At 41.4% G+C, this 17,007-nt stretch overlaps 1 protein-coding gene across 1 annotated transcript in view; it reads left to right on the forward strand.

Moving 5' to 3' along the window:
* LOC122399364 (netrin-1-like) overlaps positions 1–17,007 on the forward strand; it is a 100,288-nt gene that overhangs the window by 79,331 nt on the left and 3,950 nt on the right. Inside the window, exons 3-4 of the mRNA XM_043400005.1 lie at positions 6,981–7,130; positions 8,417–8,512. Coding sequence (XP_043255940.1) covers positions 6,981–7,130; positions 8,417–8,512 — 246 coding nt within the window. The remainder of the gene's footprint in view (positions 1–6,980; positions 7,131–8,416; positions 8,513–17,007) is intronic.

The following is a 17,007-nucleotide window of genomic DNA, read 5'->3' on the forward strand; positions in this document are numbered from 1 at the left end:
TCAACGACGCTGAAATACCTATCAACGGCGCCGTTCGATCACTCTTCCGGTGACAGGCTCGGAAAATAACGAAGCAATTTCATAGCACTTTATGATAATTGCTTCATTCAATATTCGACATATCAATAATGCGTTAATGTGCAGAGCAAGAATAAATCAAACACTCGGTAAGATTCGGTAAAAGAAACGAAGATGAATGAAAACAGAAAGTATCCGATTGAAAAAAGGTATTGGAAAATTTTGGAAACGTTATTCTATCGGTGTTAGCGAATTCGAAATTCGTCGAACAAATGAAATTCACGTCGCAGAGCGCGCACGTAACAAGGATCCGATTGGCGCTTCAGAATTTTCCTAATCGACGTTTGATTAATTTAACTATCCCGCGTCAATCGACGCGTACTAATTCGCCGACATTAACTGCTGTCACCGACGCGATACTAATTTATTGCGTTGGTATTCGTGACGGTTTTTGTCTCATAACGAGTTTTTGCAGGCAAGGCGCCAGTTTCTCCAAGCCGTTAAAACTGCCGTGTATGATTTTTGCGCCTGTTCAGCGAATAGTTGCACCACGAGGAATTTATTTGACGCTCGACCAGCGTAAACACGCTTTCCTCTAACCTTGCCATTCTATACCAATAGAATTTTGGTTGTATTTAGACTAGAAATCTAATTTGACTAAAATTAAAGTTAGTAAAGAGGGGTTCGGAAATTCATTTTTAGACCTGATAATTTCAACCAAAGAGTTGTAAAAGCTGTGTTTTTTTTTGGTAGAAATAGTGTAAAAATTATTATTATTACGCAATAGGAAAAAGGAAAATTACACGAATCTTGTCTAAAAAGGATTACACAATTCTGCAAGTTCACACTAGGATTCGAGTCTGTTGGTAATCTTATAAATACTATCAGGGAGAGATAATTGCGCTATAAAATCTCCAATGCATATTTGGTACGGTTTAGAGAGAGGTATTTAGAGAAAAGAAAGCTATTCAGCGGATTCTAAAATTTCCTTTTCCACGTGGACGAGATCAGAGAGAAAAAGAATCCTCGTAGCGAGAGGTGACGAGAATTTCTTTGAAAGGGTGGTTTCAGGGGGGGACGAGAGCAACAGAGGGGGAACTGTTCGGGCTTCGATGGATCGACATTATCGAGCAACCCGCACCCACGTTTACTCGAGGGAAATCAGCCTGATAATCCGATTAATAAATTGGCTAGCATCCACGCGCCGCGTGTACCGATCGTTGTTCTCGATTTAATTGACTATCTTTCTCCGCGATTCGTTTATTACTCGCAGTATCGCGTGTTTCGTTCGTTCGGGGCGCTTTAATCTCGCAAACGTTTCAAATTTACGCACCTTGCGTCTCGTTGTCGCGATATCGCGTCCAGTTTCCGTTCCAACGTGGCAAATCTATCCTCCGAGAATGTCGTTTCCTCCATCTTTGGCTCTCCTCTTTTTGAAAGAAATGTCTGCGTTTTCTGTGGAGCAAAATCTGTTTTATTAATATTAGAACTAAGAACAATTAGAAGAAATTTAAGCGATAGATGTATAACTCGAAGAAATGTATAATATAACGGAAACAAATGTTTATTCATCCTCGTATAGAAAACCACGGTTTTCGAAAAATTCAGTCGTGTAATTTGTAACAATTTAACTTGGATTTTGATACTATGTGTGTTTCGATGCAACTCGAAAGCCGACTTGCTTCCCGAGAACGATTTATTTTTCCTTTCCGGTTGCCTGTTTCGCGTACGAGAATAAATTTTTCTTCGATTAATCGTTCCGTTCGAAGCGTGTTCTAATAGCCGGGAATATTCGTTGCTGAAAAAATAACGTAAATCGCCGCGCGTTCGCTTAATCCTTTTGCGAGGGAAGACAGGATAAATCTGGCAACAAATTTACATATTGAAATCGCCCACTTGTTTTTGCTCGCAGCAGGTAGCACGTGGGTCGTTTGATGGTTACTCTCTGCCTACGTCCTTCTTCAGCCTCCTAAGATCACAGCACCCTCCTCTCCGACAAACTGCCGGTTATCAACAACCGAGGAATTCATCAACATAAAACTCCCTTGCTAACGATCGAGGGAAATAAAATTATCGAGCCCGCGTTACATAAGCGATTAATTTTTACACCGGGTCCCGGGGGAATCTTAAATTCATCCAATAAATAAAATATCGCGAATCGAACATAATCTTAATTTCATAAATCTTTGTCGAGCCTACCGTTTTCTTTAAATAAAATGCAATCTTTCGAACTTGTGTTTCTATTACTTAAAAAAATTGATGAAATTAGAAATGTATACTCAGAGAAACAGCAGGATACAATATTTCTTGTTCATTTAGCCTACAATGTATGGAGATACGATTCGATAAAAACTTTTTTTTATATTGTACAGAATAATCGTTATTGAGGAAATATTAGTTTAGTGGATTATCCGTTTTATGAACTTTTTCATCGTGAGACACAAGTCATATTATCCAGCCAACCCATTCTCCCACCATCAGATTTCACAATAGTTGCACTAGGAGGAGTGGGGGAAAGCAACGAGTCCTCCTATTGTTCCGTTGCTTCTCCCACCACTTCGCGCGATACGAGGCCCTGCTTTCCCCCACTCCTCCAGCGAGCCTTAGTCCCAACTCTGCAGAGTATGCATAGTCGAGAAGAAAAGTAGGGGAAGAAGCCACAACTGGCTCACTATTTTTCTGTAAATATAGAATTACGCTAAAGCAAAATTGTCCAAGTTTATTTAACGCCAGATTTACGATGCTCTCTTACCGGGGGATTAAATAAATGAGAATCAATAATTCAAAGCAGCCATAGGTTCGTTCCCCTCCATTGCACTTTGCTCTTGAACGTTCGGTGTCCTCAATAATTCGACGTTGCTCCGCCTAACCCTTTTTAAACCTCCTCCCGGTAAGTTTGTTGACGCACTCAACTCGTTAATGAACCATAACTTTTTTAACGTCTGAAAAAAACGATGGAAAACGAGGGGACGACGAGGAAGAAACCTAGCAAGACCAACTTGACCCTCCCTCCCCCCCAACGGGTAAGCGGCTTAAAGCGCCCTAACAATTTCATGTAGGTATACGGATATAAATACGACGCATACTTTTGTCGAACTGGCCCCGGTAAGTTGAATTTATGAATCGTCTTTTCACGGCACCACCCTCGACCTGTCCTTCTTTACTTTTCTAACGCTTTAAACGACCGTAATCGCGGCGAACGCCCCGGGATCCGCGTCCTCGACAATCACAATTCAACGCATCGACACATTCGCGCTATTATGTACCATTACTTTTGCACAAGAATTTTCAAACAGCTGCCTCGACCATTATTTATTTATTTCTTAACTATAAGATAGTTATATTCACCTTTAATCCTTAGGAATAAACAAAAATAAGTAATATGTATCTTATATAAAGTTAAACAAATAAACAATATTATCCTGTTAATTTCTCATTTTGATTAGATTTCGTCGAGCATTTCATGTTAAAATTACAATATCTTCTAAACCAACGATCTCTCGCGATTAGTGGATCGATACTTTTATGTAGAGATCGACGAGCTGAATCGATTGGCGCGTTAAAAGTTTACGATTCCATTTACAACGTTAATTACGATTAAATACAAAGTATGGGCATTGATTTTAGAGTTAAATTTTGGTTGAAATTGTTAACTGTTCGATCGATTCCCACGTACGGCGTGGATTTCTCGTTGGGCGATGTTCGGTGTAGGATAGAATAGCACGGTCTGGGCGCATTTCGCAAGGGTCACGGGGAACGATCAGTCGAATAGCGTGCTCAGGAAGCACAACGGAGCACCGTAACTCACGTTTACGCCTGTAAAATGAACAGGCATACCGGCGTGTCACTTATTGCTAGCTAATATAAACATGACTCCGAGACACCCACGAGGATAAAGAAAGTATACACGCCGCTCGTAAATCACGGCCGTTTTACATTTTACTCGCGTTATGCCTTGTTACAGTACGGACCGTAGACCGCGTACGTTAAATAGCTGTTGATAATTGAGAGGATCGGGCCCGGGAAAAATTGTACGACACGACTTATCCCGGTCCTTTTCCTGGATATTCGATTCTACGGAACGTTTCGTAACGTCGCTGGGTCACACGATGAAAAACTACTGGCTCGAAGGAACATTTTTAAATAGCAAAAAAAGCAAGGCATGCTCGTATGTACTTCGATACGACGTACATTTCGCAACGTACGAAGAGTTTTACGACAAGCACGGGTCACGTGAATGTCCGTTAATATGTTGAAAGAAAAATTCTCAAGATGTGACGTCGAAGAAAATAAATTTACGACTCTTGAATTTTAACGATATGAAAGATCTAAAAGAAATCGTGGATTAAATTCGAGATGATTTGAACAATTTTTGAATTTAAACTGTGTTGAAAAATAAAGAGAATATATAAGAGAAAGATTAAATATATAAATCGATTTTATGGTTGGTAAATTAATTTTAGAATATGGTTGGTAGCTTCACGGGAATACTCTTCCACTTGGTCACGGTTAAAATTCTCGTGCTCGTCGTACGTATGTATGTTGGCGAACCGTGAACCGGTTGTTCGTCCCTTCGGCAGTCTCCTCAAGATTAATCCGTTTCGCGGAAGTGCAAATGGTCACCTTGTACACCTATTGTTCAGATTGTATGGTTATCTTCGCTGACCATCGTAATTCATTGTCACCTTACGGTTACTTTATTTTTCAGATAATTCTATGCCCGTGTACCTTTGTGCTTGCTCGTTATTGTGATCGGAAAATGCGTACGCGATCGTTCAACGTCGTCCACCGACGTGACGGTCACCGGTGACCGGCGCACAGTATTTCTTTACGATGCTTAAAACAAACCCAATGTTTCTACGTTTTAAAATTCGTGGACCAGCGTGTTATGCACGATTAAAAGAGAAGAATATCGACGTTTTAATTAACATTTAGAAGTTGTTAATTGTCGAAAAATGTACAGTTAGGGAGAAGGGAAGTGGCTGGTAGCGTCGCTTAAAAATACAGAGACGTTTTTACCTGCGAAATAGTAATGTTGCAAATAAGGGAAAGTAGAAGAAAAAAAAGAAAAAAAAAAAAAGAGGGAAGGGAAATAGGAGAGCAGACAAGCAACGACCGATAGAGGTTTCGAGGGTCTCTTCCTAGATTTTCGCAGGGATGCACTCGGCTCGAAGTGCAATCGTAATTAACCGCTTTTCAGTGTCTCTCTCGCATGAGAAATACGAGCTTGCATAAGTAAGTGGGCAAAAGGAACGTGTCAAGCTGGCTTTCCGAGCGAACGTTTCTCCCTCAATTTTGCTTTTAGTCCCTTTCCACTTCGAATCGTCTCTTAATCCCCGACACGCTCGCGGGAAAAAGGCGAAATAACGCTGATCGATAAATAAGCAACCCGCCGCGGTGGAAATTTTTCACTTCTGCGCGATGAATTTCAAAGAAATCATACATCTACGAAAAAAAATTAAATCAATCAACCCTTTGCGGACGAACATTTTGAATGGGACTTGGAAAAGTACGCGAAAATAATTGTTTCAAAATGTTCTGGTCGAAACTGTCGCGAAGAACTTTTATTCTTCAATTTGAGTTAATTATATAGAAGGCTCTGAAATGGTTTTTGAATCTACAGTAAATATTTGTCGTTTGTTTCCATTGTTTTAGAACATTAATGCATAAGAAAGTTTTTGTAGAATTTTGGTATCATTTGTAAAAGAATGTTATAGCGAATTGCCATTTTTAAGTTCGTTCCTGAACTAGAATCAACCAGTGGCCAATTCGAATACATTTTAAAATTAAAATTAAATAAGGCTGTTTAACGGGCTCGTTTCTTTTAATGACATCCAGACGAACGAAGCTCCAGGTAAAAGCTAGTTTACGAATAAATGTGGAACGTTTACTAGTTATTCCGGAAATAAAATTTGCTCGCCTCTGCTTGTCGACGCCTCCTATAACACGATACCCCAGGGGCGTAGACCCCTTCTAACCCCCCTCCCCCCGCCTTATCACAGTCCTGTGTTGAACAGCAAGACGTTCCTCGTCTAGGAGCCAAATGAGATTAACAAATTTCACTCTAATTATAATTGAAGGGTTTGCTGCGACGAGGAGGCAGAGCTCCGCTTTTTACACATTTTATTTTAGTAAAAAAATATGCGATCTTTCGCTCGGTGCAAACAGAAATTAACTCTAAATAGTAAGAAGAAAATAAACCGTTCTGTTACGAAACTCATTTGACTCGGAGAAGCACAATTTGAATTAAAAATATTAACATGATAATTAATTTAATCTTCAGCTTGCAAGAGCTCCCCATTACTATTAAAAATTGCAAAAATAGAAAGTATGTTGGGGAAAATAAGACGTAGTTTACAATCGACTAAAATTAAACTCCACGAACGTACGCCAAAAATTTCTATTCAATTGTGAGTGATAATTGCAATGAAATTTGACCTCTCAACGACAGAATTGAATAGTACACGTTTGAAAAACGACTCGTTATTAAATCGTACGTCAAAGCATTGATAAAAGAAAGTAAAATATATTCAGAGCGGGCAGAGGGTGTTTCTATACGTAAAAAACAATAAAAAAGAAGGAACAACTATTTTTTGTTCAAGGCCTCGTTACCGAGAAAATCCACGTCGCGGATTTATGGAGTATGTAAGTAGAAAAATAGATCAATGGTCAGACGCGTCGGCCGAATCGTACTGATTTTCACTTGTTGAAATTTTCAAATTCAATTATCTCGAAAACGAAGCCTCGAACGGAAAAAGGTTACTCGTTCTTTTCGATTTGTTTTCATGTATAGAATCACCCCCCACCTTGAATATTTTTGTACTTTGCTTGATCTCTGAGCTTCGCGTCGCTTCATGCAAAGTATATTATCAACGACGTAGAAAGTGACTCGAAATACCGACGGATCTCGTTGTTTCTTTTGACTAACCACGCCTAATTTTGCATGTTGTTGTGTGTTACAGCGTGTGACTGTCACCCGATCGGAGCCTCCGGGAAAACTTGTAACCAAAGTACCGGCCAGTGCCCGTGTAAAGACGGTGTAACCGGCACCACGTGTAACCGATGTGCCAGAGGCTACCAACAGAGTAGATCGCACATTGCACCTTGCATCAGTAAGTATTCGAGTACCTGGACCTCTGTATCTCACTCAACTAAAAACAATTAACAACTCAGACCCATTTATTTACATTGGAAATACGCCTGTGCCTCTCTTTGCGCCCTTTCAAACGAGAATCGTGTAAAAACTTGCTCCGAGAGATTCAGCAATCTCCAGAGAAAGTTATTCGATTACGCGTGACTTTAAAATCGTGTAAAAAGATGGTCAAGTGTAATGTTTTTAACACTCGTCGTTTCTTTTATTAAATTCAAGTAAAAATACTCGAAAAAGTATAGGAAACTTAGTATTTTAGTAATTTGGTCTCTTATTATAAATAAATGTATCTCAGTATAAATCTTTGCTTTCGGTTGATCGTGTTTTTAATGTAGTGGACGCGATTTTTCGTCAATAAGCGAGGGACTACGGTAGCGCGATATTAATATTAGGTACCCGTAAAAAATTCGAGTGGATTTTTCTATTGTAAATTGTATTAAGATTTCATGAACGAAACCGCTCCGGCGTAGTCTTTTATATCGAGATTTCTAGCTGTAGCACAGCACTCGCTAGGGAAATAAGCGCTTTAAGTAAATGCCGGATAATAGGCTTTCATGCATCGTGTTCTACAGCCGCGGAAATTGCCAAGGCTGTCAAGTGCTAAGTCCAAACGGTAAAGAGATATAAAGGGTGTGGCCGAAAGTGCTGTACGTGCGGGTATTCCTCCCGTAAAAATAAATAAACAATGTAGAATTACGTTTATTCCTCCTCTCTTTATGCTCGCTATCGCACGGCTAACAATAACATATGAAACGACCATCGCGTTCGCGTGTGATAAAAAGGTAATAAATTAGGATTTCTGTACGTACAAATTTTTAAAAATGAACTTGCTGATATTTTTCTTTGTCGTTAAACAAAGAGAAGAAACGTTTTGAAACGTTACAAGCACGCTGTAAAATTATTTACTCGAAAGAGATAGCTTTTTGAAAAGGTCTTTTGGATCATATAATATTTAAAATAGCTGGGGGTTCGCGGAGATTCGAGCGTCCCATTAACGGGTCCGTATGGCAAGGATCGACGTTAAAAAGAAAAGGGAAAGCCAAAACGAGAGTTTGGACGGCGGACGTCGTGTTTTTGGTAGCGATCGATCGATCAATTGGAAGGGAACACGCGACCGACGAACCGTGTTATCGTTCGATCGCACGTCCAATTAGGCAAAATTTGCGAATACGAAAGAGGCGACCGTGTAGCCTTTTAGAAGAGATACGAGTTGCATTTAGCGTGACTTCTCGTCCGTTTTCGTTTCAGAAATACCGAGGGTGGTGCAGACACAGGGCACGGCTGGCGAGGAGAGCGGGGAACACGAAGACGAAGACGACGAGCGCAATTACAATGGACGAGCCGGTAAGTATGTAAACAACAACCAAAATGTCTCCCAGATCCTGTAATAATTAATATTTTTATGGGAATTTTTTACGAGAAGTACTTCAAGAAATGTACTTTCGAAAACATTCAAGACTTATCAGAAAAAGTTTCATAGTTATGCCGAAAAAAATTCTTAAAAATTGCCTTTATCGTCAACCATCGCAGTGATTACTTCCCTTAATTTTAACAAATTTCTGGAACCCATATCCTCGATTTTTCTATCCAAATAACTTCTATAAATCGAAGAATATATCTTGATCGAATTATACAAATTAAAAATAATTTATACTTTTTCTGAAATAAATGATACTCGCTTTTTGCGTGCAAATAGAGGATTAGAAGCATCCGGTCCCGTTTAAATTGTATTTCGTAATTAATACCGGGGGAGACGTCGAAGCTTTTCGCGAAAACCGAGGCGGAATGTAATTTATTCGTAATTTCGGTCGAAACGTTTCCACGATCGGAGATACTTAAAGTATGCACAGGGATACGGTAGGAAGCCAGGAAGTTTATTCGGTTACAAACTCCCTTTGCCACGTGGCAACGCGGAATGCAAGCACAATATTAATTCAGCAGACGGAGAGCGAGAAAGACAAAGTCGGAAAAGGGAAAAGAGTGAGGGAATAGAGGGTTGGAATGTCTAGCCGCTTGGCCGCAACCTCTCAGCCACCCTAATGGCTTAATTAAAACAACCGTCACTTGCTGCTTGCCCATTTGTTCCGAGTTCCAACGCCCTACTTGTACGATCGTACGAGCATAAACTTTTACGGTTTTTTTTTTTCTTCTTCTTTTTACTCGAACTCGCGTGCGTGGCAATAAATCGTGCCATCGCGTCGGTTCGAAATACCAACCCTCCGCTTCCGATTCCTATCGTTCGATGACAGGAACGGAGACACTGGGAATTTCTACGATCGATATTCAATCTTTAATAATTTGGACTTTCCACGATTATGCTTTCTATTTCTTTTTTACTGAGACATTTCATGTAACTTGGGATCTTTAAAGGGTGAAGAAAGACTGACTGTATCGCTTCTAATTAATTTTGGGAAACTATATCTTCGAATTCATCGATCTGTTTAAACAAATTTCGTACGAGAAAGAAAACCAAGATGAAATTCATTTCGTGATTAAACGTGCAATTTCGACCTGAGAAATATTTATTAATAATTGATAAGGAGGACTGAGAAAAATTTTAATGGGAGATTTTAGAGACCAAAATAAGACGAAAATCAAGAATACCAGTTTATTGATCGAGGCTTCGTTAAAAAGTTATTAACGTTTAAAGTTCCAACTGTAGAAAGACAGTTAGTTCAGCTAGTGCTGAATGAGAACCACTATCGCATGCACGCAACTTTAAACGTTAATAACTTTTTAACGAAGCCTCGACCAACAAATTGATATTCTTGATTTTCGTCTTATTTTGGTCTCTGGAATCTGCCATTAAAATTTTTCCCAGACACCCTGTACATAAAATTCGCGTTTCTCTTTTCGAAATTAACGCGCCTTGGTGTCCTTTTCCACCCCCTTTTCAATTCTTTCAACCACCCTCCCCCCTGTTCCTCGTCGCGGCTCGCACTTTCCCTTCTCCGTTTCCTTTTTTTCACTTTCTAAGTCTTCTCTTTTTACCTTTTTTTCACCCCCCTCCTCTGTTCGGTTTCCTCCAGACCTCGCGTGCCTCCTGTTTCTGCTTCGACACAGAGGGGAGAACGAGGGGTTCGCTGTCGAGTTATTATTATTTAGCCGTAGATATACATTCGCGTGGTCTCCCTTTAATGGACCGACGTTTTACTTCCACGGGCCGGATGCACGACACGCACACAACAACGCGGTTTCGCGGTCGCGTTCGCAAATTATTCGGCCCTTCTGGGCTCCGGCAACGAGCAAAGGAAAACTCTTAATGGAGCAACTGAATACCTCGCGAATACCCGAAACCGTAATCGAGCCCAGCAATTTTGTACTTAAGCGGGAAGTACATTCTCGACGATGACGCGGCCGCGCCGTGATTTTCAACCCCGGACTTTCGACAATCGATCTCGAGCACCACGTACGATAATCAATAACGTCCGAGTGCCTCGAGTACAGCGATTCGAGTGGCCACGCCATCATAGATCCAGAACATATATCCCTTGTTCCACCGTATTATTTATTCTACCGCGAATCTTTAGACAAACCGACTTTTTGTTGGGGTTTTTTTTTTCTCCAATAAAAACCTTCGAACACGTTTCTCCTGCGACTATATTGTTCGCAAGATTTCGTCTACCATCTACTATTTTTTTTAGTTGTCTAGTATTCTACTACACGATATTCTTAATCTATCAATTTCATCCACATTCCAATATTGAAATAAATCTTAACCGTCTTAACGTCGATAATAATTTTAAAAAAAGAATCATTATCATATACAGTTTATATTTACCGCCTTACGAGGATGCGATACGTGAGCGCCATCTGTGTAGACCAACAGAAATAAAGAACCTCACCGGTGTTGTACGCTCTTATAAAAAGAACACGTGTACACTCTGCCCTTTTCCTGTAATGTAGATCCTAACATATGAATCCTAACAGATGAACGCAAGAACGGTCCGCGTTAGGTTTCCCTGCCGCAATTATCGAGGCGCCGCTGTAGTATACTAACCTAAATTGTCACGGAAGAGCACGGGCGTTAGTATCAATTTGTCCTGGACCGAAACAGTTTCCATCATCGGGGCGACAGATCGCCGAGTTTCCGCAATCGCGTTCATATGCATCGGCTAGCGAAGAACGGAACCGGTGCGTGGGTGCGTGCAACGAGAATTACGCGCGCGGTTGCGTGCAGGCATTAACATATAGATGCGATTCGTGACGCGAAATACATACTCTCGATGTGTGCACGGGGCACGAGATGCTCTTATTTCTTGCTAGAATAGCATTCACGAGAAGAGGCTGGAGAAATATCTTCCAGCTACTAGTTTGCAACGCTTATGAACAATGTGCGATGCTGGGAAAAAGGCAATTGCTCGCGGCTATCGGTGTTTCTGTCGCTGGCGCGGAACCGAATGTAATAACACGTTCGGAGCCTATCCTGTCGATGCCAGCGCCAGTCTGCGACTCGAGGATCTTCGAATAACGCGAACCAAGACAAGACACGCTCGATTAACGAACGGATAATTGAGTTTGTAAAAACTCAAACTGAGTTTGTAATTTATTAGTAATATTTAAGTTTTTAAATAAAATCTGAAACACCTAATAAGTACATGAGCTCTAAGGTGATACTGTTTTTGCAAAATATGGAGAATAATAGATATAATTCTCTGTCTTTTCAACCCCGAATATTGCAAAATAAATTAGGATGTACCCCAAGAAATTCGAAAACCAAATAGTTTAAGGTTACGTGTACCACGATTGGTACCTGTTACCCTAGTAGGATTCTAATTTACAGCACTTGAAATATCAGTTATTTTACTATAAGAATACACAATGTCGATGAGTTCTATTTCTCTGAAAAGTACACTTTATCTCTATCGAATGGGACAATTCATGAATAGTACATATTTAATACCAATGAATCGAGCTAAAGGAACCCGACAGGATAGGTTTAGTTAGCTATCAGCGATGGTGAAAGACTAGATCGTTCGACTAACTTTTAGCGTCCATCGGTGGGTCTGAAGCAACCTTGAGCGAATAGTTTCTCCAGAAAAAGGCAGAAAACAAACCTAACCGAATTCAGTAAGGCCTCTTCGTAGGTCGGAGAGCAGCGCCCCCTTGCCCCCTCCACCCACCCGCTGGGAAAATCCCATTTAACGGCTCCCAGCCCACAAGGGGCATCTCGCTTTCCAAGGCCTGTCGATACTGATTTACGAGAGTTCTTATATTTTGACCGTCGACTTATACACTTCTGGTACTGTACACGGCAAGAATGAACGCAACAGAAAGGGCGTTTCGTATCGAGCCGGTTCCAGACGTTCGGCTACTTGCCAAGTACCGGTCGCTTGCCAACCACTTGGTGGCTCTATACTCCGGTAAACTTCTCGCCTCACACACACACAAACACACACACACACACACAGACACAATCATAGCCACAGAGAGAAGAAACGCGTGTTTACAACTGCTGAGCTCCGAGCGAGCCTCGGCGTTATCTCTGGACACGCGACCGACGGTGTCTCCTCGGGTTACTAACGTAAAGGTTAGGCCAACTAGGGCTGTCGAGGACACTTCTCCCCACCGACTATGTCCATCCTCTCATGATTTACTCTCTTTCGGCAACGTGGATAGCTTCCGGCTATCTTCCGTGACGCGGGTAGGCTCGTTCGAACTGTGCTAGGCGAAATAGCAGGAGTTACGAAAAGACATCCTAGCGGGCTCTGTTTTAGACACTGGGACACGTAGCCCACTGGCGGCGAGTACAGGAGGTGTCGCCACAAAGCGAGACACGCGCCAAACGATCTTTGTCTACAGATTGTTCTAGGTTAGATTTTGCATTAAATTAGGTTAAAGGTTAAATTTGACTCGATTTGGAAATCTGAATATTCCTACATTAGCTCTTAACGACGTAATTTTATTAGAGATTAATAAGCGTGACATCGACGCGTATTTGAACAAAACGAATCAGAGATCACCGATTGCTAGACAGTAGAAACAATAGGTGCGACGCGCGAGGGAAGTATTAGTACTAAAGAAGAAGAAATAAACGTGTCGTCTGGTTTACAAGGCGAGTTAATCTGCAGTTCGCTTACCGTACCGATGCGTGAACTTATTGCTCGAGCGTACGCGCTCGGATAAACGCCCACTAAGGGTCCTTTCATTTCAGGAAACAAACCCCCTGCTACTGTTTCCACACCGCATCGATTCGTTCTCTTTCCCGTTTTCTTCCTTTTCCACGATCATGGGTGCGCTTTAAAGCCGCTCTCGCTTTCTTTACACCGTACGCCGAAACAACAACAAAATCGCCGACCAGGGAAATCCATTTCGTTTCGCTATTAAAAACTATTCCGTTCACTGATTTAATTACACTACATTAATATTTCTATTTTATTCTACGACGATTGCTTCCACGTCCTTTGCCGTTGGAAATTTTGAAAAATACAGAACAACGCTAAATTAATAGAAATGACGAGCAACGAAGCAAAATTATTAAAAGTAATTTACTATTTTAATAATTGAAATTTACGAAATCCCTGTCGCGTCTGACCATTAATTTCTTTTTCTACTAGTACCGAGTTTGGTCCGTGCATGCACGACGCCTACTTATTTTTATTTTTTTATTTACTCGCGAATTCGATAGATTTTTGCAACGAACGAGCGGCCCCTCGCAGAAGGAAGAAAGTTTCGAAGGAAATGACCTTTCGTTTCGTCGGTGCGACGTACCCGCGATGAGCAATCGATCTGTTTTTCGTGGACTATTAAAGCCGAACGCGTGTTTCGTCAAAGGGAACGTTTGATGATATGAAAAACACGGTTTCAACGTCTAAAATACACTCGTCGAAACTTTACTCCAGATTTTCGTTAGTTTTAATACTTTACGACGAGCAAAAGTTGATTACAGTTAATTAAAGTAAATACTCGTCGACGGAATTAAGAATTTCATAACTTTGGAGATAACTCGGAGTCGTCAGGGTAACCGAAAGAATCTTTAAAACATTCTGCCATCCGATGCACGATGCTCGGTATAGCAATGATTATCTTCATTATTACAGCACAGGCTTACCAGTTCGGTCCCTAAACCAAAGTTAATTACCAGCCGCTGTAGCTAATTTAAATCAAAACTAATTGACTCCCTCTCCCTCGCACCCTGCCCCCCCCCCCTCCCTCCCCTCCGCGATCCTACTTCCATTACTCCAGGTCGAGCCTCGGTTTCTAATATCACGAAACTTCGTCTAAATTTGTCTGGTTGCATACGCGAGTTCGTCGCAAATCCCTAGACGAATCATATTGCGCGCGTAATACGGAGATAAATTCGTTCCGACGATCGAGGGAAAACTGAAATTACGATAAAATAATTTTAAAACATGCACGTTTACCGTATTAATTTATTAAGTCTCGAATGAAAAAAAAAAGTCTACTCCCTTTGGCGTGCACGTGCGAATAAATTCGAAGAAAAATTGAATGGCGTGGGTTTGAAAAACGACTCGTAATTAAATCGTACGTCAAGGAAGTTAAGAGGCGCGGCGACAGGTGCATAGCAATGAATATTTCATTGAAACGGTAGACTATGATCATAATCGTTTAATTTCGTCGCGAAAGTACTTTACATTAAGAGCACCGTTTATCCTGGTAGGGTGGGGTCGTCTCAAAAGGCAGTCGCACGAAAAACCGTAGATTCTCTACGGTGTAAAGGCTGGCATGCACCCACGCATCCATTAAAGTCCCACTCGGTCGCTGTAAGATACTTAGGGTGCCTCATAAGGCATGCACTGTACCGCCGAGACCCTTTTATAATTAAGACGTTACTTTACGACCGTCGGTACACCTCGCGTGCATCTTCTATGCATGCGATAAAGGAGGTTAAAATATATTAGAAAAATGCAAAACGATTCGAGAAAGTTTCGTTGCTCGGAGGACATTTGATAATTACTTATTTGAAAATAATTTGAAAGTTGACGTCTCGCTTAAATAAACGAGAATTTCTTTTTGGTACGAACATCGTCTTTAATTTATTCGTAATTTTCTTTGCATACGTCACAGCATAATCTGAATTGCGACTAAACGTTCTTCTTCGAACCAAAAGGTGGCGTACGAGTAGCCAATCGCGCGCGAACGACCGATAGCGAGTACCCGAACGTGTAGAAACGGCTTTAGGTTGGAATCAGACGAGCGATACCGCAGCGATTCTATGTTCTTCCTTGTTTTGCAATTAAGACGAACAATATCGACGTTTCCATGTCCGTCTTTTAATTGCAAAACAAGAAAAAACAAAATCGCCGCGATATCGAAACGGCATCGTGTACCGCTCGTCCGTTTCCAGCCTAGACTCGTCGACGAGAGTCTGTAGCACGTAAATACTCGTAATGGAAATCGTACAAGCATACCTTGGATATCTGAGGCTTTCACAACCCGAGTTCTGATAGCTGATACTGGTTAAGGCTTCCGGGGAATAAGCCGGCTCCAAGAAAACCAGCAAACTAGAAGCTTTTCCAGTAGCACCCACGGAACTTTCGATCGTCGCGGCCGCCATGTTTGTTATTCCCTCGTTCGAGTCGCGCGACTTTGGCGTTCGTTTGAATCGTTCTCGCTCGGGGCCCCATCTACACCGATCGAACATTAACTAGCGTTGGGTCTTTGAATAAAATAAAGGAACGTAGATTTTTAGATAGAATTAATTTATCGTAATTTTGAATACAATAATAACGATTCGTCCTAATTTTCTTTAATAGATGTTGATAAATAAAAATTTGTTTTCAACGCGATAAGCAATGACTCGTGATCTTTAGCGTTGGATTTAGGTGGTTTTCAGGATGATTGCGATGCAGAGACGAAGTTGGTCGCATCGAGCAGGGCAACGGAAACCAGTTTCGAGTCGCGTCTATCCGGATCGATAAGATCGGTCGATCGGAAAGCAGACCTTACGGTTTTGATACGTTCGATGGCAAAGCTATTGCTCGTTCGGTTGATGCGGATTAGCGCGGGTTAATCGACACAAAGGACGTCTCGTTAGTCGGGAATTAAACGGATTATGGTCTGAGGTCTCTGCCATCACGATCGATTCATGGCGGCTGGCCGGCCGCGTATCTGGTTCGCTTTCGACTCGCATTTCCCCGTTTCGTAATTCGGTTAATTGGTTCGATGGCATGCTCCACGGAACCCGCCTACGAAATTCTTCTACCCCGTTCGCGGAATCACGGCCAAGCAAATGTTTGCTTTCTCTCGCGAGACACGGTCACACGCGACGACAAAACGCGAAACGAAACGGCAAATTGGATTATCGGCTTCTCTATCAATCCGCGGGAAATAGATCGGTCGTGAACCTTTCCGTTCGACGGGCGCGCGATTCGACCACGCTGATGCGATTTCAGAATCCTGGTCGTAACAGAAAAAGCAACACGTACGGAATACCATTGGTCATTTCGAATACCTAGGCATCTTAAAATACACTGATACGAGGAATAATAGGAGCAAACGACCTCTTAACGATCTATACAACCCGTCGATGCGATTTTAGAACGTAGTCGCATTCGCTGTCCGCCATTTTATCGACGTTGAGAACACTACTGTAGGGTCAGCGACGATATCAAATAATATAATTTTTTTACCGCGAATTATCAATCGACGACACAAATTGTTAATATGCAGGGCATTCCCTGAGAAAAAATTTAACGAGGGATTCTAGAGACCAAAATAGAACGAAAATCAAGAATACTAATTTGTTGATCGAGGCTTTATTAAAAAGTTATTAACGTTTAAAGTTGCGTGCGCGCGATAGTGGTTCTCACTCAGAATTTACAACTTTAAACGTTAATAACTTTTTAACGAAGCCTCAACCAACAAATTGGTATTCT

The sequence above is a fragment of the Colletes gigas genome, unplaced genomic scaffold (assembly GCF_013123115.1).
Source record: "Colletes gigas isolate AHSC1104 unplaced genomic scaffold, ASM1312311v1 Colletes_gigas_Sc00002, whole genome shotgun sequence".
Taxonomy (NCBI): domain Eukaryota; kingdom Metazoa; phylum Arthropoda; class Insecta; order Hymenoptera; family Colletidae; genus Colletes; species Colletes gigas.